Source organism: Podarcis melisellensis (assembly GCF_964234715.1).
Source record: "Podarcis melisellensis genome assembly, chromosome: W".
Classification (NCBI taxonomy): Eukaryota; Metazoa; Chordata; class Lepidosauria; order Squamata; family Lacertidae; genus Podarcis; species Podarcis melisellensis.
Window position 1 is genome coordinate 14,514,186 of NC_138535.1, and position 13,973 is coordinate 14,528,158.

General features: G+C 48.1%; 2 protein-coding genes across 4 annotated transcripts in view; both read right to left on the reverse strand.

Annotated features, from left to right (window-relative positions):
- The window catches only part of LOC309361140 (fragile X messenger ribonucleoprotein 1-like), a 222,030-nt gene that overhangs the window by 136,825 nt on the left and 71,232 nt on the right, over positions 1-13,973 (reverse strand). For all 3 annotated transcript variants that reach the window (XM_081896098.1, XM_081896099.1, XM_081896097.1), the window contains 2 exons: positions 2,449-2,542; positions 1,176-1,247 (listed from right to left, as the gene is read on the reverse strand). In XM_081896098.1, the coding sequence (XP_081752224.1) occupies positions 1,176-1,247; positions 2,449-2,542 (166 nt within the window). The remainder of the gene's footprint in view (positions 1-1,175; positions 1,248-2,448; positions 2,543-13,973) is intronic.
- Positions 1-13,973, reverse strand: part of LOC309361155 (uncharacterized protein) — a 140,164-nt gene that overhangs the window by 124,231 nt on the left and 1,960 nt on the right. The window lies entirely within an intron of this gene.

Consider the following 13,973-nt stretch of genomic DNA (forward strand, 5'->3'; position numbering starts at 1 on the left):
TGTGGAACGCCCTCCCATCAGATGTTAAGGAAATAAGCAACTATCCTACTTTTAAAAGACATCTGAAGGCAGCCCTGTTTAGGGAAGTTTTTAATGTTTAATGCTTTATTGTGTTTTTAATATTCAATTGGGAGCCACCCAGAGTGGCTGGGGAAACCCAGCCAAATGGGTGGGGTATGTATGTATGTATAAATAAATAAATAAATAAATAAATTATTATTATTATTATTATTATTATTTAATTACACTCTTTCACTCTTGTCTAACGTTCTTAACCCTTCCAGCCTTTCTCAACCTTGGGTCCCCAAATGATGTTGAACTACAACTCCCATCGTCCCTAGCTAGCAAGGCCAGAGCTCAGGGATGATGGGAGTTGTAGTCCAACAACATCTGGGGACCCAAGGTTGAGAAACACTAACTCTCTTAGCCTATTTTGGATTCTTATAGACTTTTATATACACTTTCTGTTTTAACTCCTTTTAGGGGTTTTTTTTAACTTTTAAAGGATTTTAAATTATTGTACCCCTCTCTCCTTTTGTTGGTCTACAACCATAATAAATATCTGTTATTGTTATTGTTGTTGTTGGCTGCCTTCGCCCACTCCTCTGCCCACTCCTCTCCATGCATCCCTCAGATTTGCAGGTGGAGGGAGGGTCAGGGGTTTGCTTCCTGGTTCTCTTTGCTACCCCACTCCTTCCCTTTTGCACCAGGAAAAGCCTCTTATTAATTTTTTTCACTTGTGGGGGAAGCTGTTTGGAGCTGGAAAAAAGATGCAGCCTCTCTGTTCTTGAAACAAGCACTGACTCATTGTTGTAAAGAGTGCACTTTTGTTGATGTGCATGGCATTCAACAGCAAATACTTTTTTGTTGATGTGCATGGCATTCAACAGCAAATACTTTCAACAGCAAATACGTTCTGAAAATTGAGGTGCGCATTAGATTTGATGGCAGATTAGACTCAAGTAAATATGGTATTTCAATTGCTTTTGTTTGATCTGCTCATTGTAAACAGCTGAAAGTCTGTAAATTTTGATAATAATTTCCATTGCAACTGTAGATTCTAGTAACAATGTCCAATAAATAAGCAGTACTTGAAAAGAGACCCTCAAGAACTTAAAATCCGAAGCTAAACATAACACTTCAATACCAGAATATTAAAATAAATATATTCCTACCTCACCCTTTATCATTCTCACTTTAGCCAGCCACCAGCAACATGGCTCCTTTTCATTAGCCCTGGAATAAACCTAAACAAAATCTTAGTGTAGAACATCATACCATTATGAAATAAATACAGTTATCTAATGGAAAGACAGTACACAATAATAATAATGTCCCCACTATATTGGCAATTAGGAGCTAAAAATATATATTTGTATTATTTATAGGCCCCTAAGCTACCAGTGAGTCCCAGTACCACAACCATTCTGATGTGTTAAATGTGCAAGGTCTTTCCATACTCCTAAAGCTACTGATAGTCCTCCTCCAAGGGTCTTCTGGCCATTCCCTCACTGCAAGAAGTGAAGTTACAAAAAAACCAGGCAGAGGAACTTCTCAGCAGTGGCGCCCTCCCTGTGGAATGCCCTCCTATCAGATGTGAAGGAGATAAAGAACTACCCTACTTTTAGAAGACATCTGAAGGCAGACCTGTATCGGGAAGTTTTTAATGTTTCACGTTTTACTATGTTTTTATACGCATTGTAAGCAACCCAGAGTGGCTGGGGAAACCCAGGCAGATAGGCAGGGTATAAATAATAAAATTATTGTTGTTGATGCTGTTGTTGCATAAGGAGCATAGATATCAATACTACACAATACAAAGTATGGGGCACCTTTCAATTGCGTGTTCTATCCTGCTTTAATTGCTGCTGAATCTCAACACAACAGTGCATGTTAAGCAGAAGACATCCTGCACCTCACCGCGTTTCATAAAAATTAAGAATGAATGCCACGCCTCCCCGCGGTGGCAGAGGGTCCTGCCATACCTCCCTGCAGTGGCGGAGGGTGCGTCACACTTACACACAGCAGCCAAGGGCCTTGACGAGGCTCCCTGTGGCGATGGAGGGCCTTAAAATGTAATGAAGTAGTGGATTTAATAAAAATATTAAATAAGCTTCCATATAATATATTTAATATATTTTCAACTAATTTAAGAGTAGCTTAAGTGATTTACTAGTCAAGTTGCATCTGCTTCCCGACTCAGAGGTCTAAGTGGAATCTATGCATGCATAAGCCTCACTGAGTTCAACTAAACTTACTTCTACTTTCCTGGGAGTAAGTCTCATTGACTTCAGTAGGGCTTGTTTGTGAGTAGATACACATTTCCTTGTACTGTTTACCAAAAAAAAACCCTCCCCATCATTCTCACATAGTGCCCAACCTCCCATTTCAGCATAAGGCAGCCAACTAAATCTCCCTTCCATTCCCTCACCAGAAGGGAGTTCTTACCTCAACTTCATCACTTTCATTTATATCTTTATTGTGCCCCGCAGGTGGAGGAAACCTAACATCATGGAATGGAATCTGTCTCTCTGGCTGCCAGCTGAAATACAAAATAAACACCTAAGATATTATTTTTATTCATCTATTTATTACATTTATATACCACCTTTATCTTCCAAGGATCTCAAGGTGGTGTACATGGTTCTCCTCCTCCCATTTCATGGTTCTCCTCCTCCTCCCACAACAACCCTGCAAGGTAGGTTAGGCTAAGAGTGGTGACTGCCCCAAGGTCACCCAGTAAGCTTCATGGCTGGGTGAGGATTCAAACCCTGCTCTCCCAGGTCCAACACTCTAACCATTATGTAACGGAAGCAAGGAAGGCAAAAAGTACACATCATCATTAAAGAATGGTGGCCAATGATTACTCACCTGGAACCCAACCCTGTGAGTTGAAATAACCTGAACAAATTCAAAATTATCAAGAGTCTTCAATGACCTAACTAACTTGGAAAGAGAAGGGAAGAGATGGGTTCATAATCCTGAAATACTCCATAAATTAGAAGACTTAAAAAAAAAAGTAACCAGAAACTGTTTCACTCATTGCTCCTAGATTAATTTCCTTTGTCTTTCATTGGCAAAGTTTAATGCAAACCAGCACAACATAACTAGTGTTGGAAACTCGAGATATGTAAGCTGTTTGCCAAATGGCCCCTTAAATGTAGGTTACGGGTGCCACAACGGAATGTCTAGTCAGCATTTTTCTTCTTTCGCAAGATTACAAAGCAAAAAATAAATTGTGCATATTGTCAACATTAATAAATTGTACAATTCAGTCACACATTTTACCAATTACAGCAATCTTATTTTTGGAAACACATGAACTAATAGACATTTCACATCAGCAACACATTTTTAATAACACATTTTTAATAGCTATTGCTAATTGAACACCACAAGGAAATGGGGCTCAGCCTCAGCAATAGAGGCCAGCCATAAGCATTTATAAACACTGGTGTGTATATATATATGTTTGTGTGTGTGTGTGAGAGAGAGAGAGTGAGAGAGAGAACACGCGCGCACACACACATATATATATTCTTAACCCAATAGGTTACCTTGCAGCTTCAGCAAGTACTGCAGTCAAAGTTAAATATGACTTATCTTGGAAGAATGGGCCTAACAGCACAATCCTAACCATTTCTACACAGAAATAAATCCTACTTAATTCAAAAGGGCTTACTCCCAAGCAAATTGGATTGGGATTGCAACCTAATTCATTATTTTTGAGTGGTACCTCTCCAGCACCATGCTTATGAACACTCCATTCCCAAGATAATTGTTTTTTTGCAGGACCGCCTATACAGCTGAGCCTTCAAAATCCTGCTACATGAAAGATTCTGGGTACCTGAGATGCCACATTTACCGTGGCAAACTATGTAAATGGTAACGCATTTTGCAGAACTTTTAATATCCAGAATCTGAGAATCTCTTAAAACATTAACAGATTAATGAAAGCACAACCCTTCCTCTCTCACTTGATGGCTGCGATGCCCATTCAAGAGTGTTTTCTTGTGTAAATACAACTAATGGGGCTCCAGTATTAGGGATTAATCACAATAAAACAAGATGTTAGACTTACACTAGTGTGGCATAAACAAAACAAATATTTGTTGGCTACAGGTGCATACAGCAGTCTGACAAAAGTGGGTTTAAATGTGTTAAGTCTTAAAAATGCCATAATATTCCTTTAGGAGAAAGGGTGGTATATGAATTTTGCAATACAATACAAGGCTATCCCTCTGGAATTTGTTGATCATGTCAAGTCCATTTAGAAGAAAGAAAAACAAACAGAAATTGGTTTTAAAAACTACTATCACTAGACAACTAGATATCTCTCAAAATCATAGCTGTCAACGTTTCCCTTTTTTTAAAAGAGAAATTCCCTTATTCCAAATAGGATTCCTCGCAAGAAAAGGGAAAAGTTGACAGCTATGCTCAGAATGCCCATTTTGAATGTGGGTTTTTCAGTCAGCTTGGCAGCTGTAACAGAAAGGTATGTAACATGTTCTAATTAACTTTTTGAGTATAGGATTGCCCTCTTTTTCCTGGTGAACACCTATGGCTGCAGCATATGCACATCAGACAGAAATTCAACAGGTGATGCTTCTTCTATCACTGTATGTCTGAAATGGGGAGGTTCCAGTAGTTTGACTTCTGAATTCTGCCTATCATCAAACTGCCAAAGGTACAGTAACTCAGTCATTAAAAAGTTGGAATTCTGAGTCTCTTGGCATATCTGACAGGGGTGTCATAAGGATTAAAAGAATACATACCTGCAGCATCTGAACACTTGAGCACAATGCAAATACTTATTACTGTTACTATCTTTAATTTTAAATTGTTTAAATTGCTGTTTTAATTCTTAACTGCTGTACTGTTCAAGTATGCTTACTTTACTGTACTTTTTAATACTTGGATGCTTATTTTAATGTTTCAATTAAATTGTTTTATTGCACATTTTTATTTACAAGTTTTTGTATTATTTTGTAGTTTGTTTTAGTCTTACCTTGGATCTCGAATGCCTTGTGACTTGAACGTTTTGGCTCCCGAACATCACTAACCCGGAAGTGTGTTCCAGTTTGCGAATGTTCTTTGGAACCCGAACGTTCGACACAGCTTCCATGGCTTCCAATTGAGTGCAGGAAACTCCTGCAGTCAATCGGAAGCCGTGCCTTGGTTGCTGAACATTTTTGGAAGTCGAACGGATTCCGTTCGACAACCAAGGTACGACTGTATACTTGCAAGCTGCTTAGAAGTCGGCTTCAGCAATCAAGCAGCATATAAATTCATTAATAAAAATTCTGTGGATTATGATTACTATGATGCTGAACTTGAAATTTGAGAGAGAGAGAGAGAGAGAGAGAGAGAGAGAGAGAGAGAGAGAGAGAGAGAGAGAGAGAAAGTGAAACAAATGTGCAACTACTGTGCAATGGAGTTGGGAAAGTAGATTATTTGGAGTAGAAATATAATTCTAGGAGCAGTTCCTCCTAAATAATGGGGGTTGGGGGAAGAGAGGAGGTCCCAAACCTCTCCAAAGCAGTCTTCAAGTGCCTCATTACATAAACAAGGAAGAAAAGCTCACAAACGGAATGAAGCAAACTTGGAAAAATAGGAGTTAAAACAACAACAAAGCAACCCCGCCTCAACTCTTCCTTGATTCCCTTCCCATATCAACCATACTTGCCAGCATCTCTCTCCCTACCAACTCCCAAAACAAAGCTCATTTTGCTTAAAAACAAACCCGTGCACACCTTCTCTTCTGAAATAAGGGATGGCAGTGTTTTAAGAAAATTGTCTAGTTCCCTTATGGGGTTTCCAGAGACCCGTTGAGCCCCTTGTAAGGTCTCTATCGGTCAGAGAGAACGGAGGCCAGCCAGAAACAAAAACTGGTGCAACTGGGTCCCCACTCACCACACGCAGGAGGGAGGAGAACCCCAAACAAAAGGAAACCAGAAATTCTATTCAGGTAAGTGTTGGTCTGACGCTGTCAGAGCTGCCTCCAGGTCCCAGCTCACAGAGGACCAACGCTAGCCAGTAGTAATGTACAAAAGTCTTTATTGAAGTTCAGTTTCCATTTACAAGCTGCAGCGTGCAGCTCTACGTCTAGAAGCTAGATCGGCGAAGCTCCGTCTGAGTCTCCACCCCCTGTACACCAGTTTAAGACTCTAGCCTTACTCCACCTCTTCCGTCGCTCCTTTCTCCTCTGGGTCCTTCTGCCCCCCGGGGTCTCCTCCTTCCTGGACTCCTCTGACGCTGACCCCCCTGACTCCTGTCCCTCCTTTCGGCGGGCTTTAGGACCTGGCTCCCTATCCGGGCTACCCACTGTGCCGCTCGCCTGTACATTTGAACTTGGTGCGCGCGCCCAGCTTCCAACCTTCCTCTCGACCGTTTCCTCGCTCTCCGATGGAGGCGTGGCCAATCCTGACTCATCTCCTCCCGCTGGCCAATCCTGACTCATCTCCTCCCGCTGGCGGTGAGCAGCCTGATCCCGATACCTGGGACTCCTCCCCCCTACTGTGCTCTGGTGGGGAAGCTGGTCCTGATTTCCAACTGCTGCTCTCTGAGTCCCCTCTGGCCCCTTCTTCCTGGGGTGTCCCCCTAGGCACCCCCCTTGCTCTGACCATGGGAGCCCCTTTCTGTGAGTCTTCCGATTCGCTGGAAAGACTCAGAGACCTCGGACCACTGTCATCGCTTACGTTTCCTTCGGATTCCTCCCCCTCGCTCTCCATTTCCTCCCTTTCCTGTGCTTCTGCTCCTGAGCCCCTGACATCCATCCCCCCCCTCGAAGCCCCCCCTTCCCCCCTCCCCTCCTTCAGGTGTGGGTACTGGGCGCTCCATCGTTGTGGGGGTGAGTGCCGGATACAGTTCGTTCCCCGTGGCGTGCATCCAGCCGGATAAGTCCGGATCGTCCTCCATGTTCTCGTCGACATCGATCTCCTCTGCTTCCATCTCTTTGCCTCCGTGCTCGAACCCAAGGTCCTCTCCCAACGCGTCCATGTCCGTCTCTCCCCCGGTCTCCTCGGGGGATGTTGCCTGCCAGGGACCCTCCAGCCACTTCCTGCGCCACTGCTCCTCCGGTCGATCGTCCCACCAATAAGAGCGGTCTGAGGCAAACCCCGAGGGTGATCCCTCTGGGGAACGTGTGTCTATTGCCGGTTCCTCGTCCGAGGCGAACCCCTGGAACGTGCTGGCTGAAAGTGTGGGTGTGAAAAGATATTTGTCGAAATAATCTGCCGGCATAGGTCTGTGTGGGAAGAGTGCGTGGAACTCGTCCTTGAGGTAGTGCTCCTCCACCTCATAGTACGGCACCCAGCTGTTGGCGCTTGCCGGGGTACCTTCCCTGGCAAGGAGATACTCAACCCCCTCTTCCCCCCATCTCGAGTCTAAAATCTCTGTGACCTCGTTGATGGGCTCCCCCCTTGGCGACCCCCCCTCTGTGGGCGTTTCCCTGAGCGGGTCTGGTGCCTTCCCTGGCTCCTGAAATCTGTGAGGTGCCTTGTAGGGCGTGAGCACTGATCTATGAAAGACCGGGTGCATTCTGGATCCCTCCGGAAGTGTCAACCGGAAGGCCACTGGATTGACCTGTGCCTCGACTTGGTAAGGCCCTAGCTGCTTATGTCCGAGCTTCTTCTTCGCTAATGATCTGGCCGGCACTGCCTGGGCTGCTAACCAAACCCAGTCTCCCACCTGTATGTTTTCCCCAGCCCTTCTGTGTTTGTCAGCCTGTAGTTTGTATGCGTGCTTTGCTAGTTCTAACTGCCTTCGGAGCTGTTCGTGGACCTCCTGCAACTCTGACGCGAAGGCGTCCGCTGCCTGTGGCTCCCCCTCCCCCACTCTCTCTAATCCCGGGAAGGTTCTGGGATGTCTCCCATTGTTGGCGAAGAACGGTGTCACCCCCGTGGACACGTGCTTCGTGTTGTTGTAGGCGAACTCGGCGAGCGGCAGGTAGTCCACCCATGTCGCAGGCTGCTGATTCGCGTAGCATCTCAGGTACTGCTGCATGATGGCGTTGACCCGCTCCGCTTGTCCGTTGGTCTGCGGGTGTCTCGCCGACGCTAGGTTGATCTTGACGTTCAGGATGCCCATCAGCTTCTGCCAGAAGTTCGAGATGAACTGGCGCCCCCGGTCGGACAGGATAGACCGTGGTAGACCGTGAACCTTGAACACGTGGTCTATGAACAGTTTGGTGGTCTGTTCCGCTGTGGCCACCTTCGCGCACGGAATGAAGTGGGCCATTTTGGTGAACATGTCCACCACCACTAGAACTGCTGTCTTGCCCCGCGAGCTGGGTAGATCCGTGACAAAGTCCAGGGCCACCCTCTCCCACGGTTCGAGCGGAGTCTGCAGCGGTGGAGCAGTCCCGCCGGCGGTTTGTGCACTGGCTTGGCCCTTTGGCAGGTGTCGCACCTCGAGACGTAATCCGCGACTTCCCCCCGCATCTTGGGCCACCAAAAGTCTCTGGCTAGCAATTCTACAGTCTTCTCTTTGCCAAAGTGCCCGGCGGTGGGTGCGTCGTGCAACTGCTGCAGTATCTTCGCGCGGAGGTCCTCCCCCGGTACGTAGAGGGCCCCTTTGCGGATGAGCAATCCGTCGCGTATCTGGAACTCGTCGTCCTTCGCCTTGCCACTGTGCACCTCCTCCATCTTGGCTTGTGCGAAGGGGTCCTCCTGCAGCGCGCGACGTACAGCATCCAGGTCCACGGTTGCCGAAGCGCACGCCCACGCTTTCGGTGCGAAAATGTGCTTGGCCGCCGCCGGAGCCGCCTCCTCGAGGTATTGCGGCTTCCTGGACAGTGCATCCGCCATGACGTTGTTGTCGCCTGGGATGTACTCTATCTTGAAGTTGAAATCCGCAAAGAACTCCGCCCAGCGTATGTGCCTCTGGTTCAGGAACCTTGCCGTGCGCCAGTACTCCAGGTTCTTATGGTCAGTGCGGACCTGCACTGTGTGTTTGGCTCCGATAAGGAAGTGCCGCCACGCCTTGAATGCTGCATGAATGGCCAGCAACTCCCTGTCCCAGATGGTGTAGTTCTGCTCCGACTTGCTGAGCTTCCTGGAGTAGAAGGCGCACGGCCTCCAGTCCCCATGCGGGTTTTGCTGCAACAGGACTGCTCCCACGGCCCTGTCTGAGGCGTCCGTTTCAACCCTCATCGGTCTGCTGGGATTCACATGCAGTAGCTGCTCTTCGGACGAGAAGAGACGCTTGAGTTTCTGAAAGGACTGCTCCGCCTGCTCCGTCCAGATGAACTTCTTCTTCTTGGAGCTGAGCGTGTCGGTAATGGCCGCCGTCTGCATAGCGAACCCCTTGATGAACTTGCGATAAAAGTTTGCAAAGCCGACAAACCGCTGGACCTCCTTCCGATTGCGCGGGCTCTTCCAGTCCAACACTGAGCGAACCTTGGCGCTGTCCATGGCGAGCCCCTTGTCCGATAATTTGTAGCCCAGGAAATCCACCTCCGTCATGTCGAACTGGCACTTCTCCAGCTTGGCGTACAGTCTGTGCTCCTGCAGTCTCTGCAGAACTTCCTTGACGTCCCTCTCGTGAGCCTCCTGCGATTCTGAGAATATCAGGATGTCGTCCAGGAAGCAGACACACTTTTTGTAGAGGAGTCCCGCTAACACGTGATGCATGAAGGCTTGAAAACAGTGGGAGCCATTTTTTAATCCAAACGGCATAACTCTGTATTCATAGGTGCCCAGGGGCGTGAACATGGCCGTCTTCCACTCGTCGCCCTCCCGTATTCGAATAAGGTTGTACGCCCCTCGCAGATCCAACTTGGTGAAAACGCGTCCTTTTCTCACCGTCGCGAGCAGGTCGTCGATTTTGGGCATGGGGAAGGCCGTGGGCTTGGTTTTCGAGTTTAAAATTCGATAGTCCACCACCAGCCTTTTTTGGGGCGTGTCTTTTTTCTTCACGAAGACTACGGGACTGCCCCCCACTGCCTTGGACTCCCGGATGAAACCGCGCTTCAAGTTGTGATCTATGAACTCCCTGAGTTCCTGCAGTTCGTCTTCAGACATGGAATACAGTTTCCCGGTCGGCAGCGTCGCCCCCGGCAGGAGGTCAATCTTGCAGTCATAGGACCTGTGGGGAGGTAGCTTGTCCGCTTCCTTCTCGCAGAAAACCTCCAAAAACGCTGCGTACTTGTGGGGCACTGCTTGCAGTGTGCCTAATTGTAGCTGCGGGTCATCCTCTTCCCCCTCCGGGCTAGGCAGAATGCAGTGTTCTGCACAGTAGGAGGAGCCGAAAGTCAGTTGGCGCTGGTACTAAGCCAATGCTGGGCTGTGCCTGTGCAGCCAACTCATGCCCAATACTACAGGCGTGTCCGACAGTTGGGTGACATTGAAGCTGATGACTTCCCGGTGATTTCCAATCTGCATCACCATCGGCGGCGTTTGCTTTACCACCTGCCCCCCCAGCAATTCCCTGCCATCCACCGTGACAACCTTCAGGGGCAGCGTGGCTGGCAGGAGCGCTATGCTGTGTTGCTTAATGAAATCCAGTCCTATAAAGTCTGCGTTACTACCAGAGTCAATGGTAATGGGCACTTCCATTGTGAGTCCATTGGGTAGCTGGAGCGATGCAGTGAGTTGCACCACTGGTTTGGGCGGGAGAGGGTCTGTGGGCTGCAAAATTTCTGGGGACTGCTTCACTGACTCGTCTGGCTGGGCCCCAGTGGCTCTGCTTCCAGCCGGACTTCGTCGTTTCCCTGCTGTGGTTCTCTCTGCTGAGCTGCTTCTGTTACTGTTGCGGAGGCTGCAGTGTGCTTGTGGAGCCTCTGGGGGCACTCTTTCGCCATGTGCTGAGCACTGTCGCAGATGTAGCATTTCCTGTTCCCTCTAGGAGGCTTCGCTTTGACTGCTCCCGGTGTTAGGGCTCTGGTTGCTGACTGAGCCCTGGCGCCTCCAATCTCCATCGGTTCCTCTCCCCCTCCCAGCGGAGGCGTGGATTGCGCACGCGCTGCATCCCTGGGAAAGAGGGGAGGTGCTCTCGCTGGCGTGCGTCCCCAACACCCTTCTTCTTTGCTCCAAGGACGCTCTTCCAGCCGCACCCCAATCGTCAGTGCCCTCTGAACAACTTCCTGAGTGCTCTGGGGTCTCTCCCCCCTTGCAATTTCGTCTTTCACAGCTCCATTCAACCCTTCCCAGAAAATGTCTCTGACTGCAGCTGAATCTTTCTCCCATCCCAGCGCATTCACCAATGCAAAAAAGCGGGAATGATACTGCCTTACAGTGGCTCTCCCTTGTTTCAGCCCATGTATCTCTCTTCTGGCGATATCAATGTCTATTGTTGATAAAAAACACGAATCCATCACTTTAATGAAGGCATCCGCACTTCGGAGCGCCGGAGCCTTATCTCTCCACAGATTGCGCAGCCACGCTTTAGCTTCTCCATGCAAATGAGATAATATAAACCCCACCCTCTCCTGCTCATCTCTAAAGTCTTTATCCAGCAATTGCAGTGCAAACAGCACGTCTGCTCGGAAGTTAGGGTACTGCTGCAAATTCCCATCGAAATGAGACACAAGGCTGCCTCCTCTCGTCCCCAGCCCAATCCCCTCTGGTTTGGGTCCCGGTAGCCCCTGCTTAGTAAGCACTTCCAACCTGGCTTGGAGATCCCTGCAGGCAGCAGCTGCTTCGTCTTCCCTCTTCCTGGATGCGAGTATCTCCTCGTTGAGTCGCGTCACTGCATTTTGCAGGGCTGCCATTTGCTGTTCGGTAGTCATCTTGCCTTGCTTTTGTGAGCTCGCGAAGCACCAATCTTCGCCCCTCGCTGCGTCCACTCACGTTGCGAGGTTCTTGGTGAAATGAGACGGAGCTTACTGTCAGAGCTGCCTCCAGGTCCCAGCTCACAGAGGACCAACGCTAGCCGGTAGTAATGTACAAAAGTCTTTATTGAAGTTCAGTTTCCATTTACAAGCTGCAGCGTGCAGCTCTACGTCTAGAAGCTAGATCGGCGAAGCTCTGTCTGAGTCTCCACCCCCTGTACACCAGTTTAAGACTCTAGCCTTACTCCACCTCTTCCGTCGCTCCTTTCTCCTCTGGGTCCTTCTGCCCCCCGGGGTCTCCTCCTTCCTGGACTCCTCTGACGCTGACCCCCCTGACTCCTGTCCCTCCTTTCGGCGGGCTTTAGGACCTGGCTCCCTATCCGGGCTACCCACTGTGCCGCTCGCCTGTACATTTGAACTTGGTGCGCGCGCCCAGCTTCCAACCTTCCTCTCGACCGTTTCCTCGCTCTCCGATGGAGGCGTGGCCAATCCTGACTCATCTCCTCCCGCTGGCCAATCCTGACTCATCTCCTCCCGCTGGCGGTGAGCAGCCTGATCCCGATACCTGGGACTCCTCCCCCCTACTGTGCTCTGGTGGGGAAGCTGGTCCTGATTTCCAACTGCTGCTCTCTGAGTCCCCTCTGGCCCCTTCTTCCTGGGGTGTCCCCCTAGGCACCCCCCTTGCTCTGACCATGGGAGCCCCTTTCTGTGAGTCTTCCGATTCGCTGGAAAGACTCAGAGACCTCGGACCACTGTCATCGCTTACGTTTCCTTCGGATTCCTCCCCCTCGCTCTCCATTTCCTCCCTTTCCTGTGCTTCTGCTCCTGAGCCCCTGACAGACGCAGTTGAAATAAATGAAATAAATAAATAATTGTCCAGTAGCACCTTAGAGACCAACAAATTTTGTTCTAGGTATAAGCTTAGTAAAAACTTAGTTGGTCTCTAAGGTGCTACTGGCCAATTAAAAAAAAAAAAATCAAAACCAGAAATGTTTTAATATCTGATCCACAGGCGAATCTCTAAATGGTCCGCCCAACAAGAGCGTCAATCATACATCAGAAACACATCATTAGAAAGGAGGTACATCGGATAGAGTTACAGGTAAGTTCACAGGTTACAGGTAAGTCATTAACACCTCCTTGGGTGTCTGGGTGTTTTATTAGTATTTATACAACTGTTAATACAGGGAGACAAAAGGAGAAGCAGGCATGGATGGTTTCTTGTCTGTCGCCTCAAACACCTTCCTGCTGGTCTTTGCCTTGTTTACAACCTCATATCCATTGAGAAACATGCTAGCAAACACTTGTCATTGTCCTTCACAGGAAATCTGCAGGAGACACCTACTTTGGAGATGTGAGGAAGGTGTTACGATATGGAAGCAATGCAGCTGCAAACTGCTAGCTTGAAAACATCACATGATGGGAATGTTGGGACTGTCTGTGGGAAACAGTGGGACAGTCAGTTCACAGAGCGATGCACCAGAATTTGCTCAGAGTGAAATTTGAGAACTTCCTCTTGTATATGTACAGGAAGTACAGGAAGTACAGGAAGTACAGGAAGTCTTTGTCACTTGATTGCTGGAGTTTGAAGAGAGCAGACATGTTTTCTGTAATGCTGAAGAGTCAGAAATAAAGCCATGTAAAAAGACGTTTCTGACCTATCTCTTTCCCCTGCCGGGGGAGCAGGAAAGAGTGGGTGTGCTCTTCCCACGCTGCGGAGGTCGCCTATAGAGACCTAGCCTGTATTTGCTGGGGAATGCAGCCAGGGAGGTCACCGGAGATCAAGCCGGGTGCCTGGGAGAGTTGCCAGCTTCTCCCGATAAAGGCTTGATTACCAACAGAAGGAACATCCAGGAGGGTTGGGACTTGGGTTTCAGGGTCAACAGTGTACAGGATTTAAATATTACATCATTCCTTGTCCAAGTAATAAAATTTATGGTCTCTGTAAAATGGCTTTCTATGACTTATTACTCCAAGTAAGTTAATGTGAGAGGTTGAACATACAATGTTTCAAGGAAAGACACAATTTGGCAGTTATTATGAATGAGTCATTCTTCAGTGAATGAAATGAGGTAGGTTAAAATTATGACTTGGTGAAACTCACTGTAGACGCAGTAGAAGGCGCTGTGTAGCTGCTAGAATTTTATAGTAGTTTTTATAGTAGATTGGGAAATGTATCTGTTTTTGGTTTTCTTTCAATGTC